Here is a 17,880-nt window from a genome sequence, read left to right as displayed (position 1 = left end):
TTCTTGGAGAATCTCTCATTTATAAATTGCTGCCACACGCCTTTCCGTTCCCAGCTCCTCCAGTGTCCAGCCTCTCTCAGGTAGTCTCTGCACGAAGAGATTTCTTTTCTTGTGATTAGATTCTTCAAAGGAGGAGCAGTTCCAAGAAACTCTCTCTAATTGAAATTGGAATTGGAAATGACGACGCGCAAAAGAACAGAAGCTTTTAGAATGCTGTGGAATCTTCATCTTTTCGCCATCGCCAATCTGTTCAATGGCCTCATCAGAAGCCCTCACTTCCAATCCGACGATGCGGTGGTGACTCGCCTACCAATCTTAGTCATCAATCATCAACAAATACCCATCAATCGTCGTCGTCGTGAATCTTCTACTACTATTGCTGCTGCTGCTGCTGCTGCTGCCATGTCTCGCATTCCTCTTCCACTTGTCATCTCATACTCCTTCTTAGCCGGAGTCTTTTTCTGCTTATTTACGGGACTTAGTCTTAAAACACTCCCTGTTTGCCGCTCTGATCGCGCCCAAGAAGACTACTCCATTAATTCAAGAAAGCTTGGCTTTGGCAACAACAACAACAACAACAACGATAGCCAAATCGAAAGCCCCAAATTCGTCGGATTCGTCGGGGTTCAGACTAGTTTCTCTTCTGCCGATCGCCGAGCTGCTCTCCGCTTCACTTGGTTCCCTTCCAATACCGACGCCCTTCGCCGGTAAGTTTAATTCCAATCCAAACTCGTTCTTGCCAACTTTCACAAGAAATATGTAAGTTTTATTCTCATTTCTGGCATTTATTTAAGTTTTAGACTCAATGCTGCTATTTACGCTTTTTGTCAAAAATTAATCTTCCTTTTGAGTTGAAAGAATATCTCATTCCCTCATGCAATACATATGGAGGGATGGGATATCCTGATCGAGCAAGTTCATCAAGACCTGCTGCTCAGTTCTTGTCAATGGTCCAAATCGATATATTGAAAAATTCGTAATTCTTGTTAGAGATTCCACGATATTGAAATTATTTCTATCCATCATTCTATCTTGTGATAGACGTCTGTGATCTCTCAGATGGTATCAGGTTGCTTTAGGTCGTTCTTTCCTGGTTCTGACGCTGGTCTACTGTCTCCTCCTCTTTTCTTTCGTCTTCTTGGTGGTTATTGTTTTTTTTGGTTGTATCGATCTCCTTATTGAGTTTTCATCCCTCTATAAATTAATAATAAACATCCCTGATGACACTGGTCAACTGTCTTCTCTTTCTCGTTTTCTTGGTGGAACTGATCCCACTTGATATTGTAACTATTTTACCACGTGTACTCTTCAATTCTCTATAAAATAGATATCTCTGTTGAGATAAGAGGTTCAGTTCTCTCTTCAGTTCTCACAATACTATCGGTGTTCGCTTTCCAGAGCTGAGGCTTTATATTTTTTCAGTATAGATCATTGTGCTTCTAGTGAAAGTTTAGTAGAAACTGTTGATTTTTAATGCCAGTACGGCATGAAGCTCAAGGAGCATGGTTTTAGAGTACTTGGGTCTAGAAGTAATTACACGATGGCCAGTTGAATATCTATAATTACCCACATTGCGACCAGCGAGATGTGTAAGCTGGACGACTACCTTGTTTCCAGCCAGTGGAGGAACTACTGATTCAATGGTGTATAGTGAATTTTAACTTCATATGGTAAATTTGGAATGCCAGTTTGTGGAAGTAGAACTGAAACATGATTACTTGCCAAATTAACCCTAGATGTTTAGTCTCAGAGTGTTAACTCTGTTCGTTAAGAGCACATACAGTTTTATCTTGATATCACTTTAGCAGAATATTGTACTTACTGTGCACCATTTAAGTTGTTCTTCCCTGCTTTTATGTGAATTTGGAAATATGTTACTCAGTTACTCTGCTCAATGATCGAGCTACTACATTTCTTTATATGTTGAATCATCCCCTGGAAGCAGCTGAGTTTGACAAATTTTTATGGCTAGCAGTATGAATCTCAGCCAGGTTGATGTAATGCTTTCCTGCAAGTTTGATTTTCATCATTATTGAACTGAGGGCCTCAGTGCTCAAAGTCTGATGTCCTTGATCCTTGTTACAGAATATCTATTTGACTTCTCTACTGTTAGCACTTCTCTTCTACAGTTTTTGCATATTTACTTGATCTCAACCTTTGCAGTTTGGAGCTGACTACTGGATTAGCTTTCCGTTTTGTCATTGGACGATCGAAAGATGCAAAAATGATGGCAGATCTTGAGGAGGAGATAAAAAGATACAGTGGTTTTCTGCTTATAGATGTTGAAGAAGAATACTTAAATCGGGCAAATAAAACGTGAGACTTGAAACTCTAAGACGCTGCTCTTAATTTTTCAAATTTGTTACTTTGTGATGATTTTATTTTTTTTGGTCTGTTCATTATCATATCTATTGTAGATTGGCATTTTTCAAAGCAGCCTATGCTCATTTTGAAGCAGATTATTTTGTCAAAGCTGATGATGACATCTATTTACGGCCAGGTAAGTGCCACTTATGCATTGCAGATTGTATTTAAGTGATTAGTTTGTTCATGAAGTTTTTGTAGGGTCTATGCCTAGTAAGTTGCATATCTCGAAAGAATCACAGTGACTCAAAACTTCTTTTTCATTTACCCTCACCTTGTCCGTGATAGACAATGTATATAGTGCACTATAATTTGCAGGGTGTAAAGAAATAAACATATAGGTGTTACTTTGAAGGAGTATTAGTTTTGCTTATTACACAAGATGCTTAAATTGGCCTAGGATTGGAATGGTTGCTAGGCTGATTGACTAGTAAGTTTTATTTATATTTGACTATTAATCCCAATTTGAGGAATATTAATTCTGTTTTAATGATAAGGCTTAGTTGCATCAGTCAAAGACAGAGCAAGGAGCATTTGTTAGTTCTTCTAAGATTTGATTAGAAATGTTGAAGCATGGACCTTTATATGCCAGCTCATCAGTTACCACCACAACAGCTAGCTGGTTGCATCCTGAAGAGTGTCCCTTTGCTGTTTGTGTTATCCACAGCTCCATGTAGTTTGTTTATTTATCTAAAACTGCTAATAATTCTCAACTACTTTACTCAAATAAACCATATATATATATATATATCTATGAATTGATAAATCTCTTCTTGAGTACTTGAGAAGCCTTTCAACATATTTAGAGTCTTTGCTTTATATCCAAGTGATATAGCCTCAATTGAATGGTGGCAAAACTGCCAAGATCTTCAGGTCAGGCATTATTTCCAGGCTCAAAATAAAGGGTTGGGGTGAATTTGGTTATGGCCTCTAGGATGTCCTCTGGATAGTGATCCTTATTAGGTTTGAACTGAAAAAAATTCTAAATCCCCTAATTGGGACAGGGAGGTTGTCATGGTTTGTATGGAGTGATTTTGAATGGGTTTGAGGGGTTCAGGGGATGTTTCAAGAAGTACCAAAAAATAGGGTGAAGGGGGGAATTTTAGTTTAGGGGACTTAATGATAATGGAATGGGATGAAACATGGATTGTACCTACTACCTAGTGCTGTTACCAAAGAGATGGCTCACCAAGTTCCATCAAATTTGGAAGGTGGAATCTCAAGTTATGGAGATTCTTGACTTTGAGGGGAAAAGAGGGTGTGAAAATCAAGAAAGGGCAGCTGTTATTACTTAACTACTGTACTCAAATATGTCTATATCTATCTATCTATAAATACTTTTGGGGTCTTCAACATATTTGGAGTCTCTTCAGTTGACAAAAACTGTATATAGGTTTAAAAAAGATTTTCCAGTTGTATCATTTATGAGACTTCCTGCTTTATACAGTACCTTATACCACCCCTTTGGGATCTGTCACAAACTGTCTGGACAGCTGTATTGTAATGGATGAATTTGCATTTTCTTCTTATATTATGAATTAGTTAAGTATGCAATTATTGTCCCTGTACCTAGCAATTTGAATATATGATTGGTTCATCATTCATTTTTCAGATCGACTTAAAACACTACTTGCTAAGGAACGGACTGATCCAATGACTTACATTGGCTGCATGAAGAGAGGGCGGGTGATTACTGACCCACAGATGACATGGTAGAGACCTTGTCTTATATAGTTTATGATGAAATTGTTGGTTTTATATTCAATTTGTCATGGGACTTTTTCATCTGGAACTTTCAGGTTTGAGAAGTCAAGACATTTAATTGCAAATGAGAATTTCCTTTATGGTTATGGTTCGATATATGTTCTCTCAGAAGAGATTGTGGCAGCATTGGCAGTTGCAAGAAATAATAGGTCTGCATTCTTAATTTATTGCACTTACAATTTTGATAGCCAGATGGTTTGTGGTTTTCATTCTTTCTTTTGGATCAGTAACTATACTGTTCCATGAACATTATATTTAGGGAAAACTACATCTCCCTCCCCTGTACCTTGCCCTAATTAAACTTTGCTACCCTTAACATTCCATCAGTACTCCTGTATCTCCTACAGTTTACAATAAGTTACTATTATGCTCATGCATCAGCTGTAGTATATTTTTAATCCCCAAAATAACCCTGGGTGAGTGTAACATCAACCTACTACCTGTGGCTGGGGGGGGGGGGGAGCATCCAAGCTTCCTGTTCAGAGCCTCATCTTCTCCGGAGGAAGTCACTTCTGACAATGATCTCCCTCCTGCTCTGACTCTGTCGAAACTGAGATCCCTCTGCCTCAATGCCAAGTACGAGAATTCAGGTCACACATAACAGGACATGATCGGGATGCCAGTCAGTCCATCCTCTGAATTTTCTGCCCGATGAGGTTCCAAAGCTGATTTTGATGGAAAATACTTCAGTCGCATTTCTTTTCCATACCACCAGCTGGTACTATCCACAATTGGTAGATCCTCCAGATCTCACACAGAGAAGGGGAATGGCCTGTACACATTGCCAGTCACCATTCTGAATGATCCATGATTGCATTTTTTCCTTGTTTCTACATATGGAGTTCATTGCAGCAAACCTCACCACTGCACCCTCAAATGAATAAAAGAAATAATTTTTCTTTTCAAATTCTTTGTATGATTTTTATTAGAATGTTGGTTCTTTGATGCCATAGTTACTAATCAGTCTCTATGACGACATTTTATGATAAATATGAAATATGCCATCAATAAACATTCTGGTCAAATTTCAACCTGTGTCTTGTTTTAATCCTAAAGTTGTTTATTGTTTAACTGCCATTCCTTGTTCAGTCTGAGAATGTTTAGCAATGAGGACGTCACTATTGGATTATGGATGCTATCCATGAATGTCAACCATGAAGACAACCGAGCATTATGTGATCCTCAATGTACGCCTACATCTATTGCTGTCTGGGATCTTCCAGGATGTCCAGGTATACAAATTTATTGATAGATTCCCCTTATCAGTTCTTATTTCTCATTAAGGCAGCTACAGTCTAGAAGTGCATTAAAGGAAAAGTGGGGCAAAATATAAAGTGCATAAAAGTGAGGCAGTAAGAGTTTAATTTTGATTCTTACCTAAAGAAAAAAAAAATAGTAGAGTTTAATTTCAAAGTTTTTATCTTTAACAACTTCTTACCTGGATTCAGAATCTAAGAGATCAATTGAAATCACATTTATTATTTTACATATCTGACAGGATCATATCAAAAGGCTGATAAGTAGCAGGCCTCAGACCTAAGATAAACTCTGTTAGCAGTATCCATCTTGGATTATGCTTTTGATCATTATTAAAAGAGCTTGGTTTTCAAGATGAGGTCCCAGTATACACTCTTCACCGATGATATCATATTGGCCCCTTCGTGGATAAGACAAGCAAGAATTAACGTGGAGTTAGAGCTTTGGGTCATACTTGGAAATAAGAACATTTAAGATTAGTAGAATAAAGACAATAAGTATATGATTATCTTAGGCATACTATGACTGATGCTGACATGGTACAAATCGAGTGTAGAGAGATACCACAAAGGGTTTGTTCATGACAGTGACTTAGGGTCAAGTTGGAACTGATACATAATCTTGTTTCTCACAAATCTAAGGCCACCAGTGTGTTTTGAAGGCCTAGATAGGTTAAATACCATGAATTCTGCCCAACCTGACTAATAAGGGACAGATAGAGAAGAATGAAGGATAAGAAGATAGGGGAAATAAGGGAAAATCTAAGAAGAATTAGACTTGAAGAAGGGGAAGGAGAAGAACATCTATGAGAAGAGAAGAGGGGGGAGAGAGGGGGCTGCACTAAAGCTTCAACTCATCTTTTTTTTCTTTCTCCAAATGTCTTTTTTTTATTTTTTTTATTGCAATGTAAGGTCTATTTATACCTTGGCTAAAGCTTTACAAGAAATAAAAACCTAGTAGATTGAAAATAGAAACTAATATCCTAGTAACTAATTAAAACTAGAAACTAAACTAAGGTCCTAAATCTCGCAAGAATAAAATCTTCATGCAAATCTGATTTTGGGCTCACAAATCCTCTATGAAATATTCCTAATATGCCAAATAATGGGTTGTGACACTATTCACATGAAAAGTGTTTTGGCTTGTTTTTTGCCTTCTAAAAGACCATCTGAACTGAAGTGGCTGGCTTGAGCTGGCCTGATCCATTGCTGGTTCACTTGGTCTTGGTTTCATGCTGGTTGTCCTGCATCACTGATCCTAAAAAACCCTCGAGATGGACCCTCGAGTTGGCCCCAATTTTTTACCATAACTTGGCCAAGTTTTTGTTCTTCAGATACTGCAAAGAAAGGTCAAGGAGCCAACATATCACTGTTAAACCCAGGTACTTCAAATTTACAAATAGATCTTGCTCAACAGCAGTAGCCCTCTATAATTCCTCACAATATTGCTAAGTGCACTGGAGGAGAGGAAAAGGATCCCAAGGAAAATATGGAAGATCAGATGCCTATTTCAGGAATTAATCTGGCTCAACACCAGGAGTGCAAGAAGGGTTATGATATCATAGCATCTTTACTGACATTTCCATCTTTGGATGAGGAAATTGCAAACAATTCTTTCCCATGGACGACTGTACATGTTGATGGTCTTAATTCACAAGGTAGAAAGAAGGACTCGACTTTCAGTTGGAAGGTGTGATGAAGAAGAACCACAAGTCACCTGCAACAATAGAAAAATTGGAGGATGAGAGTGTTAAAGATGAATTGTTGGACAACCTTGAAGATACAGATGGTAGAGAACCTGAATCAAGTAATTTTAAGTTTAGAGAGGAAGCACTAAAGATTTCTCTAACCAAGCCATATTGCTTGTGCTGTCCCACTTGTAGAGGTCACAATGATGTTCTTGCATATTACCAAGCCGTATTGCTTGTGATGTTCTTGTAGTTTCTGAAGTCCACAAGATCCTTCAAATTGTTGGTGATGCCACTGATTTTCCTGCTTACACTAACATGGGGAAGTTCAAGGAGGGGACAATTCTCAGGAAGTTTGTTGTTGTGGACACTGAATTGGTATGGTTATGCAGCAAGCATGTGAAGATTAAGCTTCCGTCCGGACCTCACCCCAAGGACAATGTTCGATTTCACCTTGAGGGCAAGGGGAAATGAAAGGGGGAGAAAATTGTTTAGACACCAACATTGAAGAAATGTTGAAGGGTGTCAATTCCAAGCATGGTGAATAATGTGTTATTATTATTACTTCTTTTTAATTACTTTCAAAAGTGGACAGCATAGAAGCCAAATAGATTTCTTCCTAACTAGAAGGACTGATAGATTGTTGTGCAAGGATTGCAAGGTGATACCGGGGGAAAGCTTAACTGCACAACATAGACTTGTGGTCTTGGATATGTGCTTAGTCCCAAGAATACATAAAAGGTCCAAGGTAAACTATCCCAGAATAAGATGGTGGAATTTGAAAGGAGAGTACTCTAAATCCTTAGTTAATGAAGTAGTCAAACAAGGAAAATGGGATTTTAAAGGGGATACCAATGCAATGTGGAATGAGATGGCTATGTGTATTAAGAAGGTGGCTAAAGATGTTCTAGGTGAATCAAAAGGAAAGATCCATTCTTATAGAGAGACGTGGTGGTGGGATAGTGAGGTTCAAGCTGCCATTAGGAATAAAAAAGTTAGTTTTAAGACATGGCAAAGAACTAAGGATGTTGAGGATCTTCAAAGGTATAGGTTGGATAGAAATGAAGCTAAGAAAATTGCGGGAAAAGCAAGGGAAAGGAAGTATGAAGAGTTATACAATAAGTTGGGCACAAAGGAAGGGGAAAAATCTATTTATAAGATAGCTAAGATGAGGGATAGGAAGAGTAGAGATCTTAACCATGTTAGATGTATTAAAAATGGAGATGGTAAAGTATTAGTTTGTGAGGAGGATATTAAGAAAAGATGGGAAACATATTTCTCTAGTTTACTAAATGAGCATCCTTCAAGTACTTATGTTTCGGACGATTACACTTTTCACCAAGGCACCAATGTCCGAACTTATATACGTAGAATTTCAATGTCCGAAGTAAAAGAAGCTTTAAGGAGGATGAAACTCGGCAAGACACAAGGTCCTAATGAAATCCCAATTGAAGTATGGAAGAGCTTAGGAACCCATGGACTAGTTTGGTTGACTAAGTTGTTTAATAAGATTATGAGCACTGGGAAAATGCCAGATGATTGGAGGAGAAGTATTGTGGTTCCAATTTACAAAAATAAAGGAAATATTCAAAGTTGTAATAACTATAGGGGCATTAAATTGATGAGCCATACGATGAAATTATGGGAGAGAATAATAGAAACCCGTTTGAGACACTTAACTATAGTTACGGAGAACCAATTTGGGTTTATGCCGGGAAGATCTACAACGGAGGCTATTTACTTAATTAGGAGACTTATGGAAAGGTATAGAGAATGCAGGAAAGATCTTCATATGGTATTTATTGACCTAGAAAAAGCTTATGATAGAGTCCCTAGAGCGTTAATTTGGCAAGTACTAGAGAAAAGAAGTGTTGCAAGTAAATATATAGATATAGTTAAGGATATGTATGATGGTTCAGTGACTAGTGTTGAACAATGGGGGGACAAAGTAATGAATTCCCGATAATAGTTGGGCTACATCAAGGGTCAACTTTAAGCCCATATCTATTTGCACTGGTAATGGATGAATTAACCAAAGACATTCAAGATGAGGTCCCCTGGTGTATGCTTTTTGCGGATGATATTGTGTTGATTGATGAGACCCAAGTGGGGATTAATACCAAATTAAAATCATGGAGATTAGCTTTGGAATCAAAAGGCTTTAAACTTAGTAGATCGAAGATAGAATATTTAGTTTGTAACTTTAGTCATGATCGGGCAGATGATGAGGTGGTGATACTTGACGATAAAGAATTCCTCAGAGTGATTGTTTTAGGTACCTAGGTTCAATCATAAGTAAAAGAGGTGATTTTGAAAATGAGGTTTCCCAAAGAATTAAAATAGGGTGGATGAAGTGGAGAGGTGCGTCCGAGGTCTTATGTGATCGGCGTATTCCATTAAAGCTTAAAGGAAAATTTTATAGGACCGTTGTTCGATCAGCTATGATGTACGGTGCAAAGTGTTGGGCTGTTAAAAAGAATCATATAGATAAACTCAGTGTAGCAGAAATGAGGATGCTAAGATGGATGAGTGGCAAAACTAAGATGGATAAGATAAGAAACGATCATATTAGAGTTGGTTTGGGAGTTGCTCCCATAAGTGATAAGCTTAGAGAAAGTCGTTTGAGGTGGCACGGCCACGTTCAACGGAGACCTATAAATGCTCATGTACGGAGAAGTGATATAATTCATATTGAAGGAACTAGAAGAGCTAGGGGTAGACCTAAGATAACCTTAGGAGAAGTGGTGAGAAAGGATATGTATAGCTTAGGCCTTGTATCTAGCATGGCCTCGAACAGAACTGATTGGAGGGCAAGAATCCATGTAGCCGACCCCATTTAGTTGGGACAAGGCTTATTGTTGTTGTTATTGTTGTAGTTGTTGTAGTTGTTGTTGTATTATTACTTCTTTTTAATGAATAATTTGGTAAGATTGTGCTGGGGCTATATTAAGGGGAAGAGAGGGACTAGGAAGGGGGATCAATTAGTGTTCTGTTTGGGGCAAGCTTGGTTGCTGAGGGGTGAAGACCCTCGGTTGGAGCATCTTGAAGGGTATATTCAGGTTTGGGGAAGATCATTGTAGCAAGGTCTTGCTTAATCAATTACAATGGTTGAGTTTAGTGCATCAATCCTTCACATTTCATCTTCATCCTCTGTATACGCCATTCAGTTGCTTTGTGTGAGTTAGAGTGAAGCCATTAAGGCTGGGTTGTGTGGAGTGGTGTTTGTGTGAAACCAAAGAGGACACCAAGGGCTAGTTGCAGGGATTTCATCCATTTAATTTAGGGTTCAACTGGGGGTTCCTATCCATTTAATAAATATCCTTTCTTTTAATACATAATTTGCAAGTCTCCAGCAATAATGTAATCTTAGGTTGGTGATGATAATATCCATATACTGGAACTCTGAATATAGTCTATATGTGTCTAGTTGTGCTCATCTCAAAGGAGTCAAGATCCTCTACCCCACATACGGGGTGGGGGTCCCACCTCTGAGATCTGATAATTCCCACTCATTGTGTTTTGCGGAGTTGTCTCCCCTCCTCACCTACAGGATAGGTTATCCAAACTCATGATCCTCCTTTTGCTCTTCTATGTACTATAATGCCCTCCAACTCCTGAATAATTAATATTATTAGTTAATCTGTAAAATGCTTTAGATTTAACTCTGCATAAATTTTCAGGTTTATGTAACCCAGTTAATAGGCTGAAGGAGCTGCACAAGATCAGTATCTGCTCCAAAAGTCCAACACTTCCATCCTGATGACATGTAGCATTTGCATGGGATCCTACCTGATATTAAGAGAGCAAGTAAAATGTATTTATCCTCATTTTGTTATGGAGAACTTTTATTGCTGGCTTTACCCAAAAAAGAAGAATAGAACAAGTTGAATTCCTGGGGACTACAATCAGTTTCTGAATCTACTGCCATCAAGGGGGCTATATTTTCCACATGAAACTTGTTAACGAGGCAAGTATACATCCTTCTCTTTTTTGCTTACCCCAATATTTTGTATGCATTTTTGGGCTCCTAAGTCTGTAGAATCTGATGATGACAGGTAGCATTTTTATGGGTTCTCACTTGACATTAAGAGAGCAAGCAAGCTGTTTGCTGGTTTTACCTGAAGAAAGAGTAGAACAACTTGTATTCCTGGGAAGTACAATCAGTTTCCCATCAAGAGGGTTACAGTTTCCACATGCAACTATGTATCCATTCCCTTCTCCCCCCACCCCCTCCAAAACCAAAAAATAAAAAATAAATCTTGTCTGTGAACACAACCTGTGCCAATACGTATTATGTATCATATCAATGTATTGATAAATTAAGGAATTAGATTCTTAATTTAGATTCTATAGAATGTTTTCCCATTATTTTGGAAAGCGCCACTGGGAGATTAGTAACACACAAAGATAAATTTTCTTACAAGATTTCATCAACGCTGCCAGGAAGTCAGCCATGGTGTTAATCTCGGACGAAGGTGCAGTTTCTAAAACTGTCCACAAATGGCTTGTATGGAGACCAAGGAATCTAATTTGATATCGATGTTGGGTAGCTTCAGGGTTCTTGCTTTAAGAAGACCACTTCTAATCACAGTAAACTCCACGCTCTGCCTCCATCAAGATGCACACTCTTGGGAAGGGCAATCTGCTACTATCAGCAAGACATATGGGTTCTCCCAGTTTGCTTGCAATCATCTACAGAGTTTTGGTTCCCCAAAGATGTTGTTTGAGACCATCAAACTTTACCCACGGTGGAATTTGTAAGAATCTCCTCCTTAGTGAGAGAGAGCCCTTCACCCAATACCTTGCGGCTTAACTCTTATCTCTTAGGAACTTGAAAACGAAGATCCTCTTCTCCAATTTGTAAACTTATACTTCACCAGCGTATGCCCATTTCTCCTCCACGAATCGCTTCACTGATAAGTAAGAGGTTCTGTTGTTACCGCTGAAGATGTATCCAGCAAGGCTGACTTCGATCTCTCTATCTCCTCTGCTACGTCTTCTTCTATGATCACCACAACATTCTCGCCATCAATTACTTTGGGTTAGGTGTATGAGAGGCCCATTTCTCCATTGCGAAATTGTTATTTTTACCAGTCACGCACCAATCAGTCCACGACCGAGGAGGGTCTCCATTCCATACAACAAGGATATCAGTCCACCATCAATTGCGTGTAAGGAGCTTCAAATTCTAATTGAATAATTATGTACATTCCCAACATAGAGTAGATGACACCTTCAAGCTTCCAAAGAGATTGTTGACAATGTTAGTAAGGTGTTAGCACCTTCAGTCAATCGGACTTCTTCACTCTTAACAGTTTTCTCTTTATTGACAAAGCATCCTGTGAATCATAACAATGGAGGAAAAATACAAGAACAACCTTGGAAGGTGAACAAAGAATCAGAGTTTAAAAAGGGAGACATGGTTCATGTAGTACATTCCCTTTGCAATATATTGACCTGATGATGGTTGTTAATCGCTTCTTTTCTAATTTACTCGCCCGGGGAACCAACAACTTTATGTGTTCATTCCTAGAAGGAAAACCTAGGCGAGTGCGGATTTAGACCAACGCCCGCAATGAAGCATAAAATTTGGCTAAGGTACTGCCCGAAACCCTCCGCCAAAATAATTTCCCCTCTTCAAGGAGCCTTTGTCCCTCAGAAACAAATCTCGGATAATATTTTCTTGGCACATGAAATATTCCATTTCATGAATAGAACCAAGGGCAAGAGTGGTTTTGTTGCTTTGAAACTTGATATGTCTAAAGCCTATGATAGGGTTGAGTGGTCGGTTATTCGCCACCTTTTCTCGTTCTTGGGATTTGACCAAGCCGGTGCAACCTAGTGGATAGGTTAGTTTCTTCCTCATCATTCTCAATTAAAGTCAATGGCAGCCCTTACCTTAATTTTTCGGAACTAGAGGATTGAGACAGGGGTGCCCCCTTAGCCCTTACCTCTTTCTCCTTGTCATGGAAATCCTTTCCGGACTTCTCAATGAGTATAGGACCTTGAACCTTTTCAAGGGGATCAAAATTGCAAGATATGCACCGAAATCTCTCACTTATTTTTCGCAGATGATACGTTTCTTTTCGCAGAGCGGAGAAGGAGGACATTCTTGCTATTAAATGTGTCGGATCTTTTCTCGATATCACGGGACAAGAAATTAATTTTGAAAAAGTGGGGCTTTTTAGCGAAATGTGGGGCACTGGTTGGAATCAAATTTTACAAATGTTAAAATTTCGAACTGAAAAAGATCTGTATATCCGGGAACCAATCTTTTGCAAGGGAGAGGAAAGGTTAAGAATCTAGCCTTCTTAATCGGAATTTCAAGGCAAGATTTGCATCTTGGAAAGCGAACACCCTTTCCTTTGCGGGGAGGGAAGTTCTCATTAAATCGTACGACCCACTCTCTCGTATCACATGCAGACTTTCCAATTTCCAAGTATTGTTTGCAAAAACTTGGACTCGATGTGTCGAAATTCGGCTGGGAAACCTAATAAGAGTAGACAGCTAACTCTTATATCCTGGGAAAAATGTTGCCAACCTAAGAGTTTAGGAGGACTGGGATTGCGGAAACTTGAGGACATCAATTCTTCTCTTCTTCTTAAGCGAGGATGGCGATTAATCAATGAACCCTCAACACTTTGGGCAGCAACCTTGAAAGCAAATACTTTCCCAAAACTAGTGTATTTGATCCAAGAGTAAGAAAAAGACTGGATCGTGGACATGGAAAAGTATTTGCGTATCTTACCACAATTAGAACAAATGGTTTTGAGAAAGGTGGGAAATGGTAATGACACGCTCTTCGGTTTGACCCATGGAGGCTCACGGCTCGCGCAGATATCTTCAACACACCCTAAAGAAAACTTTTGGTTCCATGATCTTCCGTGCGAAATGGTCGAAATGTTCGGATGAACGAGGAGTATCTCTCACAACTAACAAACTCGAAAACATTTCCTCCGAATTATCCGAATTATCTCTTTCTGTGTTCTGGGATGGGTATCATTACTTGGATCCAATGGCGAGTTCTCTCGCAAGTCGGGCGGGGCAAGCATTGTTGAAACAAAATACCCAACGGTCAAAATGAGTTTACCTCGTGGTGGAGATTTTTCGAAACCGCCGTTACACCCTAAATTTAAAAGCTTTTTGGCGTCTTGTGAATGCGGGGCTACCGAGTTAAGAGTGTTTTATCCAAATGGTCGACACGAATCCTCTCTCGTGAATTTTGCGGCAACAAGGCGAGACGGATTGGCATGTTTTCCTCTCATGTGAATGGACCAAAGGGTTTGGGCGCGGAGCGATTGGATTAAGAACGAACATTTGACCCAATGTTCAATTCACACCTATGCGGAGTATCTGGCTAACACGAGCTAGACAAAAGAATGAAACAGTGGTTCTTTCTGAATTTTATAATACAATGTTATTTTATTTGGAAAGAGAGAAATAGGGTTATTTTCAAAAACAAAATCCTAACCCATACAACATCTTAACCAGTGTTAATAGATGGGTAAATGAATATAAGCTGTGGAACAATAATCTCTATGATGTAGGACGGGATAAGGGGCCCGAGAATTTGCTTATGTCATGCCCACCGATGGAATATGATTTTCGTCTTATATCAAAACTATCCACTTACCCACTTTGTTATGTGCGGGGGTATCTAACAAACTTCGAACAGATCGGGATGGTGTTTGGGGATTGTAGATAGAGGAAATCTTTATCGGTGACAACAAGGAGATTGAAGGCAATGAAGATGAAGGCATTGTTAGGGGCAATTCAAGAAGGCTTATCTATAACCAGATATGGCTATAACACCACACGAAACGTGCAACTTGGAAATGGTGTTTGAATTGTCTGCCTAAACCGTGCCAACAACCCCGGCCAATGCACTTGACATCAAACTTGATTAGTATTTTGACTAACTATCATGGAGCAACTTTTTGTACTTTTAAATCCCATCACTTCTATCAAACTGGACTCGTTAGCATCATGGGCTGCATGTAGCCATAGCAGCACTAATGAATTTAGTAGTGAGCAGACAACTACATATCTATTTTAAGTAATATATTTTCATTCAACAAAAAAAAAAACAAACAAAAAAAAAAAAACCAACAAACAACCAAAAAGACAAAAAAAAAAGGTGCACAGAGAAAAAAAAAAAAAAAAAAAAAAAAAAAAAAAAATTGTGGGGGGCGAAAACAAGCCCACCCCGCCGCGCGCCACCGGCGGCCAGCCCGCCACCCCCGGGCAGTTTTTATATTTTTATTGATTGTATTGCCCCCCCTCCCCCCCCCCCACACACAAAATAAAAAAATAGATGCGCTCATCCCTATCAATATGGAGAAATAAGATGCTTTGAAGCACTAAAAGAAAAAAGGGGGGATGGTACACTGATATGCATAACTTAGGCTGTGTATTTGCCTCAAATAGAGTGAGGTGGGAAAATTGGCATGCCACCTCAGCCAACAGTCTTATTTTTTAACGTATAGCTCGTCAGGTAATTGCCAACCCCAGATAACCAAAAAATCAGGCTCTATGGTTTTCCATGTAAAAGTATCAATTTCTCTCACCCTTTTTTTTCTCCCACACCATTTATCTCTAGCAAACAAATGGTCGGTTAGGTACTTTCAGTTCCATATAGAAAGTTTTCCCCTTCTAATCAAAATTAAAAAAATAAAGAAGAGAAAACACTAACATATTAGCAAATGTATTTGTCATTCATTGAATCAACATACCAGATCTGCCGGAAATTCTGGATGATTTCCCTTGCCCTTAAAAACACCTGTCCTTGTCAGTATAGAAAACCAGGGATGTCCTGCCTGAAAAGCAAATGGTCAAACTTAATCCATCATATAGAGTCAGTAAATAACCATTTGTGACAGAAAGTGTAGTGTGAGGGACACACCTGCTGTGCACCTTTGATGTCAACTGAAGGATTGTCTCCTATCATATACAGAGTTTTGAAAGGATGAGATCCTGTGTTTCCATCATTGACAACATCATAGTTGCAGTGTGATGACAGTATTTCTTCTGCATTCTTGAATACCAAGGGATTTGGTTTACCAAAAGAAGTATACTCCAAAGTTGAAGGGTGAATTCTGCATATATTAGACACAGAATGAGGAAATGGACCGGGCAGTTTAGTTTTTCATACCAAAGCATGCAACATATGCAACTTGTTCCCAACATCAATGCACATTGTAATTTGAAGGCAGAGGGCCTACTCTACAGTTTTCTTCACAGGGAGCTGCAGTAAAATGATGCCTAAGCCATATTCAAATGCATGTCTTTATGAGATCATAATGTGCTGACACAGTTAACTGTTAAGTAAACAAAGCATCTTATGCACCATGAAATAGTAAAGGGGTGTTATTTGATAATCTCAAAGGGGTTTTGTGGTCATACAGAGGCATAGAAACACAAACAGGAGCTGTTGGTCTCACAACTTCACTGACCCTATCAACCTCTATGAATCTGACAATCAAAATGGAACATCATAACTGTTGCAAACTGCACTGCAATGTCAAGTATTGCACCATCTAATGGTGATGAAGGCATGAAAGGTATGTACCCTGTGAAGATCTTATAATAGCTGTTAGCAATTAAACTTTCAAGAGGACGTAATGCTTGTAAATGAATTTGATACTAAAATATATTTTTTTCCTTTCTAACAAAGCCTGTTAACAAGGGTTTTATGGACTTTCATCACTAGGAACTGAGACAATAGCATGAACTTCCAAAAAGTATTGCAGCCTATAGACAAAATTATAAAAGCCACTGGCCTTGAATAATTTTACATATTTGCACACAAGCTACAATCACACAATCCCACATAAACCTTGTAACTTTGCTTTCTGGCAGGAGGAATCCATCATGCCTAGAAAATTGCCATTCATATTTCTTTTGGTCACCCCCCCCCCCCCCCAACCCTTATTGTGTTTCTCCCTTTGTTTAACATTTAGAAAACATCCAACTGAGTCATCTGTATACTTCTTCCAACCCTGGAGAGGGTAGAAGTCTGGTAGATGAGATATGGCTTTGTGATCAGGAAAGAAAAAAACAAGGGAAGGTATAGAAGTTGGAAAGTTACAAATTCAATGCTAGATGATTCTAGGCTCTTATTTATTATTAAAAATTAGGTAACATATCACTCGTCAGGTTTAAGTTAAGATCATCAAATACATGCAAAGTAATTAAGCCATATACGTATTTGACCTGTACATTGGTTGCCAACATGCCTCTCAGTCAACAAAATGGTTAGTCTCTTTGCACTGGTATTCTTTTCTGAATACACAATCGTTTTTTATTGATCAAACCAAAAGAGGTCATCACTGTATGCCCAAGCACAGTGCTTACCTGTTGAAGATGCCTTCTAGTGCAATTCTAAATGCACCCATTCCAAGACGCTCAGAAGGAAATTCAGCCTGCCTGAGTGATCCAAATCAATTGTAGAAACAGGACTACTCACCATAGGAGGTCAGTGGTTCATATTCCTACATGTCTCACCAAAATTAGCAGACCAGATCAAGCAATTAAGGAGAAACTAGGAAGTCCCAGTTTGACACAGTGAAGAGATGTTTAACTACTTCTTAGAATATATGCCCACATTCTTATCATTCAAAGATCTGCAATAATGGCACAGTACTCTATCATATCTACCATCTCCCAGAACAGTATCCCCAGCCAAGGTGGTAAGAAAAATAAAAAGTAAAAAGAAATTTACCGTTACCGTTACCGTTACCGTAACCGTTACCGTTACCCTTACCCTTATACGTGACCACAGGTTCCATGATATTTAGATGCCCTAAATA

The 17,880-nt window shown here is 38.8% G+C and overlaps 1 protein-coding gene and 1 pseudogene across 2 annotated transcripts; one reads left to right on the top strand and one right to left on the bottom strand.

Moving 5' to 3' along the window:
- The first annotated feature begins 57 nt into the window (after positions 1-57).
- Positions 58-10,842, top strand: LOC149011634 (putative beta-1,3-galactosyltransferase 12; annotated as a pseudogene). Its single transcript, XR_016174329.1, has 7 exons — positions 58-707; positions 2,164-2,316; positions 2,418-2,500; positions 3,977-4,076; positions 4,164-4,277; positions 5,218-5,360; positions 10,753-10,842. The product of XR_016174329.1 is annotated as a putative beta-1,3-galactosyltransferase 12 (transcript).
- Positions 10,843-11,653: 811 nt separating this feature from the next.
- LOC149011633 (cardiolipin synthase (CMP-forming) / mitochondrial hydrolase fusion protein-like) lies at positions 11,654-17,859 on the bottom strand. The gene is made up of 5 exons (XM_089162708.1): positions 17,729-17,859; positions 17,426-17,497; positions 15,975-16,167; positions 15,805-15,888; positions 11,654-11,764 (listed from the first exon to the last, which is right to left on the bottom strand). Exons 1-5 carry the CDS (start codon positions 17,857-17,859, stop codon positions 11,654-11,656), a joined length of 591 nt encoding a protein of 196 aa, XP_089018834.1.
- Between the last annotated feature and the right edge of the window lie 21 nt (positions 17,860-17,880).

This window comes from Hakea prostrata, chromosome 7 (assembly GCF_041222555.1).
Source record: "Hakea prostrata isolate BN-2017 chromosome 7, UWA_Hpros_2, whole genome shotgun sequence".
In the NCBI taxonomy this organism is placed as follows: Eukaryota; Viridiplantae; Streptophyta; class Magnoliopsida; order Proteales; family Proteaceae; genus Hakea; species Hakea prostrata.
This window is presented reverse-complemented; position numbering and strand designations above follow the sequence as displayed.